This window comes from Phacochoerus africanus, chromosome 11 (genome assembly GCF_016906955.1).
Source record: "Phacochoerus africanus isolate WHEZ1 chromosome 11, ROS_Pafr_v1, whole genome shotgun sequence".
Taxonomy (NCBI): Eukaryota; Metazoa; Chordata; class Mammalia; order Artiodactyla; family Suidae; genus Phacochoerus; species Phacochoerus africanus.
Window position 1 is genome coordinate 38,130,593 of NC_062554.1, and position 13,680 is coordinate 38,144,272.

The window sequence follows — 13,680 nt, forward strand, 5'->3', positions numbered from 1 at the left end:
TCAGAGAAGCCATTTACGAACCGTATCAATTTCTCTTTGCCAAAGTTCTTTAATATGCATTGCTTTGCTTAATCTTTACTATAACCCCAACAGCTAGATATTATGGTGATCCATATTTATAGATGATGATATTATGTTCAGTGGCACAGAACGACTGGCCAAAGACAGCGTAACTCGTAACTGCTGGTACGGGAATTCACAATCTGGAAGGATGACTGTCTTTAATGCCCCCTGTCCTCACCACCTTCTACCCCCGTGTTCTGCAGTTCTGAGAGGTCTCGGTGACCTCCAGGAGGAAAGTGAGGAGGAAAAAAACCAGGGCTGCCTCTACTGCCCCTGGGCCTTCTACTCCAGTTTCAACCACAGCAGTTCTGTCCTATACGTTGGGGTTCCTTGTGAAGTTTCATATAAAAAAGGTTACAAACATCATACCATGCAATGCTGCCACTAACAACTTCTTGGTGTTTGGGACCTCGCTTATACATTTCTTAACCCTGCGCCGCCTTAACACACCCTGACCTGGCAGAGCTTCCAAGCGAGAAGCTCGGGCTGCCTGCCCACTGACCCAGGTGAGAGGCTCCCTGCACCTGAGCTGCTGTGCGCCAGGGTGACCACTGTCCCAGCTGCTACACGGACAACAGTCCAATCATTCACGGTACCTGAGGCGTTCTCTCTAGGATCGCGTCTCACTGAAACTTCTCCCAGGAGGGAAGTGATTTCTTCTCCAAATATCCTACAGCAATTTTCAATCAGAAATTGTATAAGCAGAGAAATCTGTACAAAAAAAGGACACTAATGAAGTGCTACTTCTCATAGAGCACAGCTGTAAATCAATTTCATACATGAATCCCGACTGTAACAAAAATGCAAAGGAATCCTGAGAAAAATTCATGTCTGCATTAAAAGTATACAAAATCGATTCCTCTAAAAAATTATGATATTTTCAAGAGTAGGTTGAGTATAGAAATTAATTTAATTAGTGGACTAAAGTTATTATTTGCAGCCTTGGCTTAATGCTAACATTTTTATACCAATAGTTCTGTCTTTAAAATTAGGGTAATTTAAAATATTTTCCATAAGGCCTTTGGAGCGAAGAAACATACTTTCTCATTAAAATTCATGAAACTGCATTAGATTAAGCCTATATTTATTTCTTCTGTAAGAGGCAGGTATCATAAGTGTGGGAAGTGGGTATCCTCTGTGGATTTATTGTGAAGAGAGACACAGCTTGCATTGTGCCTGATGAGGCTCTTCCTGTGCATTTCCTTCCCTTAGGCTTCCTAACAGGACGTGCTGGGGAAGAGGTAAGACTTTTACTAAGGAGCTTTGTGCCTCCACTGAGATACACTGGAACCTCTACATAGTTGTTGTTGTTTTTTTTGTTTTTGTTTTTTTTTCTCTCAAGAGTTGAGGCAAAGGAGCAGGCAGAATGTTGCGAACAAGGTAGACCAAAATCCTAACCCCTTTCCTAACCACCAGGCACCACGGGAGTGTGATTTCAAGTAACTACTGTATGACCTAGGTGTTATCACCAGCTCTTCTTTTTTGGTGAGGAAACTGGATCAATGTAAGTAACCCTGCTCAAGACTGTACATCTGGCAAGTGGTAAGGCTGAGAATTCAACCTTGCCCTGCTGAATTCCAAAATCCTTATTTCTTTTTAAAGTCCTATCAACTGCTTTCTTATCCTCTGTGGTTTAAGTCAGCCATGGTTGTTACATCTTCTTAAAAGGAAAAGAGAAGGAACCCAACTGCTATCACTTTTTTTTTTCTTCCTTTTGTTACCACTGCACCTGTGGCATATGGAACTTCCACAGCTAGGAAGGGGAAATCAGAGCTGCAGCTGTAGGCCTACTCCACAGCCATAGCCACAACCAGATCCTTAACACACCGACTGAGGTCAGGGATTGAAGCTGCGTCCTCATGGACACTATGTCAGGTTCTTAACCTGATGAACCACAACAGGAATTCTCTGCTTTCACTTTTTTGCCCAAGAAATCATCTTTCTAGGGAGTTTCTATTGTGGCTCAGCGGGTTACAAACCTGACTGGTACCCATGAGGATTTGGGTTCGTTCCCTGGCCTCAGTCAGTAGGTTAAGGATCTGGTGTTGCTGTGAGCTGTGGTGTAGGTTGCAGACCAGGCTCGGATCCTGCGTTGCTATGGCTATGGTATAGGCTGATTCAACTTCTAGCCTGGAACTTTCCATATGCCTCAGGTGTGGCCCTAAAAAGTGAAAAAAAAAAAAGAAAAAAGAAAAAAGAAATAATGTTTCTATAGTCTACCAGGGTAGGATAAAACACTCATTGTACTCAAATTTATAAGGAGATGTACTTCAGTTATTTAATAAAATGTCTTTCAGAATTAATACCCTGAATTTTACATTCAAAATGGGGACTTGGTCCCCCAGGGCATAAAAATGAAAAACTTCATTACCTTTTTTGTAAATTCGCCTTCTTGTTCTGGGCTGGCCGAAGCAGGAGGACAAAGAATGCTCGGAGCAATGCACACCGCTAAATTAAATGCAGTCATCTGATTGGATGAGGACTGCTGCTCAATGTTGTGTAAAACACCAAAAAGATATCTCAGGAGAGTAACATTGGCTCTCGGAAGTTGGTCTAATAGCCTAAAGACAGAAAAATGTACTCTGTAAGGAAACATTTCATAGAAAACTTGTATAGACAAGCATTGCTTGCTTTGCGTGGAGAACCACGCAAGGCAGGAACAAGTTCAGAGGTGCGGGTGTGTCCATTAACATCGTGCATGCTGAGAGAGGACAGAGGCGAGAAAGCGGGCGCTGGGGATTTATTTCCTTATTCTGTGCCCTGTCCTCCCAACCCAATGGAAATGTAAAAGAATGCAGAAAGAAAAATGGTTCATAAAAAAATGCTGCCTAAAAAATTTATCTGAAACTTGTACAGTGTGTCTTAGGCAAATCCTGTAACATTCCAGAATATTCTCAACCAACCCCCCTCTCCCTCAAAGCTTTTTGATGGAATTAAACACAAATTACATTTAACGTGCTCACATATAAGTCAAACTTTAAATAGTATTTTTCCTACTGGTCTTATTTTGGAATGGCTAAGGGATTTTTTAAATTATCATTCATGAAAGATGATTTTTTTTACTACCATACAGAAAACATATATGTTGATATTTATGGTATTGCTCTTTTCCAACAAGAGTTTGTAACCTGAGGAAGAAAATGCGTATAGTTTTGTAGGGACAAATTACGGAAGACATCAAAATGGACCAAAAGATTACTGAATGTCTTCAATGAAAATCAAGGCATTGTCTAGCGTACTCTTTTGGGGTATCTGATTCTATGAGGACCGGAAACCTTTGAGTTATTTTACAAGTCAAAACTGTAGATTCCTGATAGCAATGCACTTAACACTTGTCTATCGACTTGACAGTTCTGACTGGTAGAGACAATGACTTATTTGCACACCCCCTGCCTTCCATGTCCTAGTAGAAAAAGCCAGTTTTTACATCTATTTGTAAATTCATTTCAGCATTTTTGAAGTGGTAGCTTGAAGTCTCCTTTAAACTGGAAATAACATTTTGCTAATTCTCTCATTAATTAATGTTTTAAATACAATCTTTCACATGTGTTCATTTTATATTTGTATGAAAACCTTCATTTTACCCTCTTAAATTTATCATTTAATGGTTTATAGACTATAAATGAGCAACTGAATACAGAATCTGATGTTCACCATTTCTGCAAAGTTTGGAAATCAACTGCAATGGAAGCAGAGACGGTGTTTTGTTACATGGCTTTGATTCTGGTCTTCCAGAGTTACACTGTGTTCTTCTACTAATCAAAGGTATCTATCAGCAGCAATATAGAGATAATAATCTGTATTTGAAAGCTGCTCAAGAAAAACTGTACTAAACAAGCATATGCAAATGAATGATACTGGGATTCTTGGGTTTTCACAGAACTGGAAATACTGCTTTTTGTTAATGGACACTTACTTCTTCCCTATTCTGTTATAATGCAGGAAATACTCAATGGGGGTGGCAGGATCTGCCAGAGACTTCTCTTTGCACGAGTATAGACAGTGCATTCTTTGTGACTTTGCAACTTCCTTTTTCTTTGACACTTGTCCCTCTGAAGTATTTCCACAGACCCTTCTCCACATAGCACTGAATACACTACATTGTAATTCTTGGTTTTATCCATCTATTCTACTAGACTGTGAGCTCCTTGAAGGGAAGGAATTTTCTCTGTATGAATTCATTTGCTAAATGAAGTGTATAGAGAATTGTCTGGTTAGTTGACTATTTACCAAAACTAAGATCATAATTAGGTCTAATAGTTTGTAGCTCCTACCAGCTTCGGATGATACGGTAGGTGTACAGTGGTCAAGTTCCATGTCAGTAACATTAGGGAAAAGAATAACAGCCATGATAGTAGTGAGTATGAATCTATTTTTAAACTGGTTCCCATGGGTGTGACTTCGATCATCACTATTATATTAATAGACAAGCTTAGAAAATACGAGTTCTTTAAGAAGCATTTTTGAGAAATTACCAAATCAGAATAATTACCTTTGAACTGCATTTATTTTCTCTTCATCATTTTCTTGATCCATGACACAGACCCAATGATCATAGAGATCTGATGAAAAAATACTTCCTGGGATATTTCGTAGAAAATCCTTCATAGGGAGAAAAAGAAATATTTTAAATTATTATTCTCATACTGAAGAAATTAGAAAGACACTTTATTGGAAAGTTCAGTTAAGGTCTCCCTTCTCAAGAATACACAGCGCTCTGTGCCAACCTTCCAATGATGGGCACACATACAAACATACACTTTAATTTTCTTCTAACAAAGACCAGAGGGAAACTGGAGTCGGGACTAGTGATAAAGGACAACCTGTTCAGGCTGAAACCTTGTTTGTGTACGTTTCGGCAAACCTGCATAACATGGCAGGGTTGGGCGAACCATCCTAAATCCTTTTAATTTCCCTTCTCAAATCACTAGTTAAAAGAAATGGATGAATATATTTGCAAGAGTCATAATGTGGTAATCAGTCACCCAGTCATCCTACACATAGTTATTTATCTGTGCCAGGCACCATTTGAGGTGCTAGGGACAGAGCAGTAAATGAAACGAAGTCCCTGTTATCTTAGAACTTTATATCCCAGGGGCATCCCTGAAGAACTCTGTTCAGAGGTAGTTTCTCCCCATATTCCGCACAGAAGGGCTCTTGCAGATTGGGGGTGGGGGAGGGGAAGCATGCCACGTTATTGGCTCTGGAAGCCTGGACACCATCCTGATGCCTAAAGTACACTGAGTAACATGTCCCAGGTTTCTGGCCTTCAAGACCCTTTTCTGCTGAGACCTTTTTCTGCAGGTCTGGGTGTGGAGAAACCAGATGATGACACAAGCAGGATAGAACCAAGGGAGTTCATTGTTGGACATATGTTAAAAAAAAAAAGCTAATAAATAAACTAAATTTGGTTCTGGTCCTATGATCCTTTCTGGGCTAGACCTGTTCTCTCTCGTGCTTTCAGCAGGGTACTAATAAGCCAAGCCTGCAAAGTCTGATCTCTACCTGAGTAAACTTCAGGCAGAGAAAACTCTGTTTCATTTCTAAGCATTGTACCCACAGTTGACTGTCCTCTTGCACGTTCTTACTTATACTGGGGGGAAAGGTGAAAGTCTGCACTTGAATAATTTTAGCTGTTAAATCAAATCAGCTATTTTACCTGTGTGCCTTACGAAAGGCAATACACAACTTGGTGCTTATGTGTCGGAGGCTGCAGGCAGTGATTAGGTTAGCATGTTCTCCCCCAGCTTATCAGCTCTCAGGCCAGGGTCCCAGCCTCACCTTCTACCTTATACACCTCAGTGCCAAGCACAGGCTCAGACATTGTAGAGGTCATTCCCGAACTGTTGCTGTTTGTCACATGGCCAAATATTAGTGAGGGACAATGGAAGGTCAACTAATTGTAACTGAGATTCTAAGATGATTTTTAAAACCTCTTTGTAGACATGTCGCCTATCATCATACAATTTCTTTTTTTTTTAGAGTGGTTAACAAGTAGGAAGATGATTGATTCAAAGTCTTTCTAAACTCTATTATATTTTCCAGTAGACATGTACCGGGATACTTGTGATTCAGATGTGTCATCATAAAAGTTACCTCTTTTTGGGTACAGCTATCAAATTTTCATAATTTCAAACTAATTTTAGTTGCTGCACCTACTCTAAAAGTCAGATTCAGAAGAGCCAAAATTTGGTGTTTCAAAGTGGGGCATTGACAATAGCTCTCTTTTTAAATCTCAGTGGAAAACATACTTATGATCTGTCTTGAAGAAAAACATCATTAAATCTTAAAACCTACACTTGAAAGATAATAACTCCTAACATCTCAATGAACTCTCCACAGCTGGAATAACAAGTTACGAAATAACAACTACCACCACAGCTGAGAAAGGATGTGAGAGCTGGTTCTGAATTACAATCACCAACTCATTGCACTCAACGGAAAGTTCCTCCCTTCCAGAACCAGAACCCAGGCCATCAGCAGAACTCCTAAATTAATTTCAAATGAGATTCCTACAGGATTAAAAATGAACTTTTCCTCAAGCAATTTTCTTCCATTACAGTTTTAAGGGTTAAGTTTATATTTAAGCAAAACCAGCATACATAAAAAAAAATTAAAGGAAAACTTAAGTACCACTTCCAAATAGTCACAAAAACAAAACAAAACAAAACAAAAGCTCAAAAAACTTCTGGCAAAAAGTATCTCCTTTCTTGCAACCACTTGGAAGAAATCAGAGTAAAACCCATTTACATGATTATAAAACTTTAATAAATCGGATCCCATCTAACCAGACTTTTCAATCATTTGGATTCTTTTTTGTCTTCTGTTTACTCCTGGACAAGTATTATTTCTTCAAGTTGAAGTACAGTTTAACTCTTCTAGAACCATACTTCTTTATGGTATTCCTTAACAATTTAGCACAAAGTTTTAAGAAGTGTAGTGCTATGAAAAGTAGCATAATAAGGAAAATTTTCTAAAACACAGGCTTTAACTTCTTAAATTAAGAGATGAGAGAAAGGCTAATTACATGGTAAGACACAAAAATTCATCTTGCGTACATCTGCACACATGACATATATCTGGCCAAGAACACCATACATAACTTTATTGTACTCCAGGATTTGAAGGGTAGTCACAAACGTTGTATAACATAGACTAGGTATCACAGCTCCAATTCTCCAGTTTTTTTTTTTTTGAGTGATACTTTATTGTGAGAGTCTATGGCTGAGGTTGTTTAAGAGTAGACATGGCCCTTTAACCAAGAGATACCTGTTTAGTTAAGTTATAAGGTATGATTCTGTAAGCCATTGATCAGGAGTAGGGATATGCAAGCGTCTTTACCATGTTTTCCTTAATTTGGTTGTTATGCTCCAAGCCCTGGGATGCAGGCTGGGGCCTTGACTGTACCCCTAGCTCTTGTCTGTACCCCTGGCTCTATTCCAACCCGGATGGGAGACTGGAGACAGATGTTGGTCTGCAGAAGCCATTGCTGGGGTCAAAAGCTCTGCTAAAAGCTGATTTTGACTCTAGGTTTTCCCAAAATGTAGGATGTTATCAAGAATGTGGGGAGGAAAACATTTTAGAAGAAGTCTAACTCAACTATGAATGTGATTTAAGCAATCACAGCAGGGGTTCTAGGTTTTTTGCCATAAGTAATCTTATTTGCCATGGACATCTTTGACACAAGCATTTTTGCTACAAACGCTTTTCCATAACAAACTGCCTGCAAGGCAATTCTGCCATAAAAGATAAAATAAAAAGTAAATGAGGGATATGGAAGAGAACATACTGAAACCTGAGAATAACAAAAGTAAAAATATTTTATTGCAAAATATAAAATATTTGAATGCATTTAAAATATGTGTAGATTCATGGCAATACTGCAATTAACTGATATTATTTTGTGGGTTGTACTTAGGCACCTGTCTTCCATGTCTTTCATTCACAGTATTTTATACTTTGTTTCCTTTGCTTGTTGATTAGTCTTGCCCAGTATCACACTTTTTCTTATTTGCTAAATATCTTCCTTCACTAAGAGAGGCATCAGGTTCCAAATACGAGGATTCATATTTGTGCCCGAGTTTTTGAGAAAGCCTTCCACACTGTTGTTTGTTCTTGGGTCCTGTCATTTGCCCACTGATGAACGTTCCAAAGTTCTAGGGGAAATATGGGTTTGCTCTATACTATTAAGGCCCTTTGACTCTTTCTCCTTCAGTGTAGTGTGGCTCAAAATACAAAACCAACACTTGGGACAAATCATCATCTGTCATGATTTTTAAACTGTATATGTCAAACCAAACTGTCAATCAGTTGCTTTTTTATGGCAAAATTGCCCAATGGCCAATTAGTTATGCGGTAAAAATGTTTGCAGCAAAAATGCTTGCAGCAGAGTAGCCTGCCGTGACATACCAGATACCTGTGGGATGAAGATTAAGAATCATGAAGAGTGCCACATGCAGTAAGGGTTTCATAAAAGTCGGACTGGATGTCAGAGTCATTCTGACTCCACTTTTACTTTTAAAAGGCATTAGGCAATGACTGTATCAATGAATGGAATTTTCAGTGGTCTCAGTGAGCAGTCCCCCCTGCCCCCCCCCCCATTTTCAGGCAAATGTTTGTTTATTATGGTCAGCTGTTTCAAAGTTTCATAAAAGTTTGTTTTTGAAAAATGTGCCCTTATTAGGAAGATAGTGAGACTGTGAGGAAGTCATTATAATCAGGATGTTTATTCTGGTAAAGATGCTGGTGTATTAGGATTATTTTATATTTTTATTTAATTTAATTTTTTTTTTTCCTTTGCGTGGGCTGGCAGACCTGAACATGAGGTGAGTGGTGTGGGAGGAAAAATTTTAAAAAGCACATCTGACATGCCACATCATTAGCTGTGGCTTTTAAAGGCCAATGGAATTTTGTGAAGTGTTTTAACACTTTTTTTAGATTTTTTTTTTTTTTTTTGTAATGGCTGCACGCATGGTATATGGAAATTCCCAGGCCAGGGACTGAATCCCAGCCACAGCTGTGAACTACGCCACTGTGCGGCAATGCCGGATCATGTAATCCACTGTGCCCGGCCAGGGATTGAACCCATACCTTTGCAGTTGGATTCTTAACCCACTGCACCACAGCAGGAACACCTGATTCTAATTCTACTATGGTCCTTTGCAGATGGGAATACTGTTATAATAAGAGAAACCAAGTTGTCTTTCTCCAGAGCTATGGGTGGATAAAAGGGAGAATTTTCCCTACCTTTAAGACAGATGCTATCACGAAAATAGATTCACAGTCTAGTTGTACTTCAACTCCGGAATTCAGTTTCTCTTTCAGCTCTCTGCAGGATTTCACATTAGCTGACTGTCTAAAGATGCCTTTTGTGAGGGGTCCTTTCTGATTAAGAAGGGAAAGCATATCCTATGGGGAAGTAAAGGCAAAAAAACCAAAATGACACTTCATGCATAAAAAGCACCGGAACGTACACCTGTCCTCTCCAGCTGCCAGGGACTCGGGTGCACCCGGGGAAAGCACTGAAGGGTTGGGGTGAGTGGCCCCTTAGAGGATGAAGTCAACTTGCTTCTCAGTATCTTTACATCTCTTTTGTCCTATTTACTCTCGCTCTATTCAAGGTCTAAAACATTTTACTTTAAACACTTTCATGAGACTGTCTTTTTTCAGTGAACCAATAGTCACTTCACCTATTAACCTGTCTCTCTCCTACCTCACTACTCTTTCCCTGCTATTCCCTAATACGGACTCTTTCCCCCAGATATGGAAACGTTCTTGCCAAATTCATTCTCCACTTGCTTAGCTTTCTTCTCGTGTGACTTTACACTTCATCCTACTTCCTGCATTTATTTCCTTCTTTAAAATCAGCCTCTAAAATCATCTCCTCCAGGGAGCTTCCTTCATTCCATTCCATTCTGATCAGTCTTTCGTTTTGCTTTCTTTCCAGCTTTGTGTCCTTTGCTTGCCATGTAGAGAGAATGGGTATTGGAGACAAGCAACCCACGGGCTCGGAAACATAAGCTATGGCACATATTTGCTGCGTGACCTTCAGTAGACTTGAGAGTCTTATTCTTTAATTTGTAAAGCAAGAATGATGGTGATGATGATGATAGCTGCCCTCTAAATCTGTTGTGAATGATAAGCGATAAAATGGCTAGACTAGTGTCTGGTGCTTATAGATGCACAATATAGGATAAAGTTCCAGGCATCTAGCATAGTGCTTGGAGGATACGGGACACTCAATAAATGTTGCTTAACAGTGATCATTTACTATATGAACTGGGGACCATATTTCCTCAGTGGCTTTCATCTGATCTCATCTACACACAAAAGGTAACTAACTGCCAGAGAATGTATCTTTATACTTAAAGACTTGGACTACAAATGAAACACATGTATAAAAAAATAGAAGATTTAGTCTCTGCTGCTAAAGTGATTAAACGAGTTTCTGAACAACACTGGGTTCAAGAAAGGATGTGAGGGAACTGTTGAGACCTAGTGTGGATTATCTGCCTGGAGAGCAGATTCTGATTGACCTGAACAGGTTCATGTGCTCCTTCCTGAAAGCAGTAGCCTAGGTCACCTGTCCCTATTATGTCTGTCTTATGACTCTGCAATAGCTCAATCAGATTTTCACTCTTTGAAGTAATAATAAAGGTTCTCAGCCAAAGCCAGGGGTGCCTATACTTTTCCCATTGGGGGCTGGATTTACCTCTCAGAGCTCTCCTTTCCCAAACCTCCTTTCCTATTAGTGTTACAGGCCAAAATGAGACTCACCAAGACAGGTCTGGGCAGATTGTCGTTCTCACAAATATTCTGCAGAGAAGTCCCGAACAGCTGACCTGGCACTGGAGATGTTGGTGACACGGGCAAGGTATCCACCTGAGTGCTAGAACCCCGCCAAAAGGTCCAGTTTATGATGGATCTTCTCCTTTTAAATGTCTTCTGACCTGAATCTGAGGAAGAAGTGAGATTATTAGGAAAAATGACTGAATTAACTTAGTCTTATTTCTACAGTTTCCATTTTTATAGTATGTTCATTACTATGGCTCAATATTTTATAAATTAAAGAAGGATCAAACATTTGGGTTATTCTCCTACCCACTTTGAGGACATCACTAGTCTATTTAGTTGAGTTTTTTTTTTTTAGAGCCACACCCATAGCATACAGAAGTTCCTAGGCCAGGGGTCGAATCAGAGCTACAGCTGCTGGCCTATGTCACAGCCACAGCAACACAGGATCTGAGCCATGTCTGAGACCAACACCACAGCTCATGGCAACACTGGATCCCTGACCCATTGTGCAAGGCCAGGGATCAAACCTATATCTTCATGGATACTAGTCAGATTCGTTTCTGCTGTGTCACAATGGGAACTCCTTAGTTGAGTACTGACACTACCTTTTCAAAGGTAAAAGAAGGGAACTAAACTGTTAAAACTTACAGCAAAAAGTGTTCCATACCAACACCGATCCCATTTTAAAGATGAGACAAAGCATGCAAAAGAGTTGAAGGCTATATATGACTATAATTAAATAAAGAAAAAAGGAAAGGAAGAAGAAGGAGAAAAGGAGAGAGAAGGAGAGGAGAAGACAAAGAAGCAAGAGGGGAAGAGGAAAAGGAAAAAAAAAAGAGGAAGAAGAAGAATTAGGAGAAGAAGCACTGCCTCTATTAGGATGCTCTCTAGAAACAAGAAAGCTTTATTACCCGATTTTCCACTCCACTACTGATGCTACAGACATGGAGCTAATGCTCTACATTTCCCCTCCTTTCTTTCCAACTGCAAAGACTTTCATGTATCTTTTTGGTACCTGTCTTTAAGTAGCATGTTTAAGGCAGACTGGATGGATGTGGACATGAGTGAGACTTGACTCTGACATGGTAAAGTTTACAATCTGATGGGGGGAAAAAACTTGTGATAGGTGAGTGGGAGGCAAGCAGGTATATTAATAAATAAATGTCATGAGGGAGGACCAAAGGCATTCAGAAGGATAAGAAGGCACATCTGTCTACCCATTAGGAGTGAGGGAGTGATCCTGGAGGCATCTGCATTTGATGTGAATTTTGAACGAACACAATTCCAACAGCTAAAGGATCTAGTATTGTGACCTGCATCTAGTAAGTACCCAATAAATCTTAATTGAACTGAGGAGGTATTTAGGTGGAAAAAGACAGAGTGAATAGAATAAGCAGAAGAAAGGTCAACAGTGAATCATGATTTTGTGAGATCATCGTTCTAAAACATTTTTGATGTCATCTGTATCTAATTTTAACGTGAAAAATTGATGGATCTTCATAGACAGCTCTTTAAGGCTCCTTTTGAACTTTTTTTGCCATGCATGCACCCTGGCCCTCAACACATACACACAGGTAACAACTATAAACACTGAATGAAATTTAAAAATATAAAAGTCTAACTGAAGGCATGAAAGAGTGACCAAAAGAAGGTAGACAGTGGAGGTAAAAGTTTGATACTTGGAAGAAGGGAATGGCAGGGCACTGGGTAAGTTTCCCATTTTTACAGCTTTTGGCCTGAGAACAGGCCCCAGGGTGGTAGGGGTGACTAAAATTGGGAAAGAAACCTACACTCTTACTGGCTTGAAAAAAACAGAGAATGCAGACAGAGGTAACCACAGCAGCTAGAAAGTGAAGTGTGTGTGTGGGAATCCCATAAAGGAAAAAACTGAATAGTGGGAACCCCAAACATTGTGTATAGATTCTGCCAGAGCCTCCAGCTGATCCCTGAAGCATGCATTTGTGGGGCAGATTCAAAACAGCTTACAGTTAGGGCTAAAGGGGCAGAGATATGAAAGGCCATAACCCCCAGGGGGCGCCCACACAGGGACAGTGCACAGGATTAGTCAGTGTACACTCTGGCTGTGTGGCCCTGACACCTAACCACACTGCCAGAGATGATGTTCAGCTACTCAGCACTTCCTGACAGTGGAGTGATGAAGGAGATATTTTCAGGGAGGACCATGCAGTCAAATGCTCATCTCAAACAAGTGTTGTATACTGTGTATTTCCTCAGCATAATCAACGACCAAATACTGAAAAAGCTAAGTTGTTGGGAGAAGAATCCAATAAGTAATATTTTACTAAATAGCCTTCAGACGATTATCCACCCTAGGCTTCCTCGGGATATAGCAGGTACATTATTAATGTGCATACACCCAGGTGTAAAGGTCTTTGGTTCTGGAGTCAGGGGCCCAGCTAGACTCCTGGCTCGGACACTTATTTGTGCAAGTTACTTATCCTGCTTCTTCCAGTTTTAAAATGAGAACATTACCTACAGCACAAAGCCTTATTGACAGGATTAAGTAGGATAATGTCTGAAAAGTCCTACTTTGTTCAGGGCATAGGTCATAGCAATCTTGATTAAAGCTGCTCTCCACAATGAGGACCTCCTCCCCACATGCGTTCTGCATCTGTGTAACAGCCTGCAGGAAGGACGCAGGCAGGACAGAATACCAGACTCCGCTTAGCTAAAGCACCTTCTTCCTGCCCTGACATTCCCAACTCTACCATTTTAAAAAAACAGGAAAGGAAACCAAACCCATTCTTAAATCCAGAAGGGGATTCCTATAGGCCAGCAGTGTCGATCTGTGCAAATGTTTGT

At 40.0% G+C, this 13,680-nt stretch overlaps 1 protein-coding gene across 1 annotated transcript in view; it reads right to left on the bottom strand.

The window, feature by feature from the left end:
- ARHGAP20 (Rho GTPase activating protein 20) overlaps window positions 1–13,680 on the bottom strand; it is a 112,060-nt gene that overhangs the window by 6,047 nt on the left and 92,333 nt on the right. The window contains exons 10-14 of the mRNA XM_047753382.1: window positions 10,840–11,018; window positions 9,310–9,471; window positions 4,556–4,665; window positions 2,435–2,624; window positions 660–774 (exon numbers count right to left, since the gene is read on the bottom strand). Coding sequence (XP_047609338.1) covers window positions 660–774; window positions 2,435–2,624; window positions 4,556–4,665; window positions 9,310–9,471; window positions 10,840–11,018 — 756 coding nt within the window. The remainder of the gene's footprint in view (window positions 1–659; window positions 775–2,434; window positions 2,625–4,555; window positions 4,666–9,309; window positions 9,472–10,839; window positions 11,019–13,680) is intronic.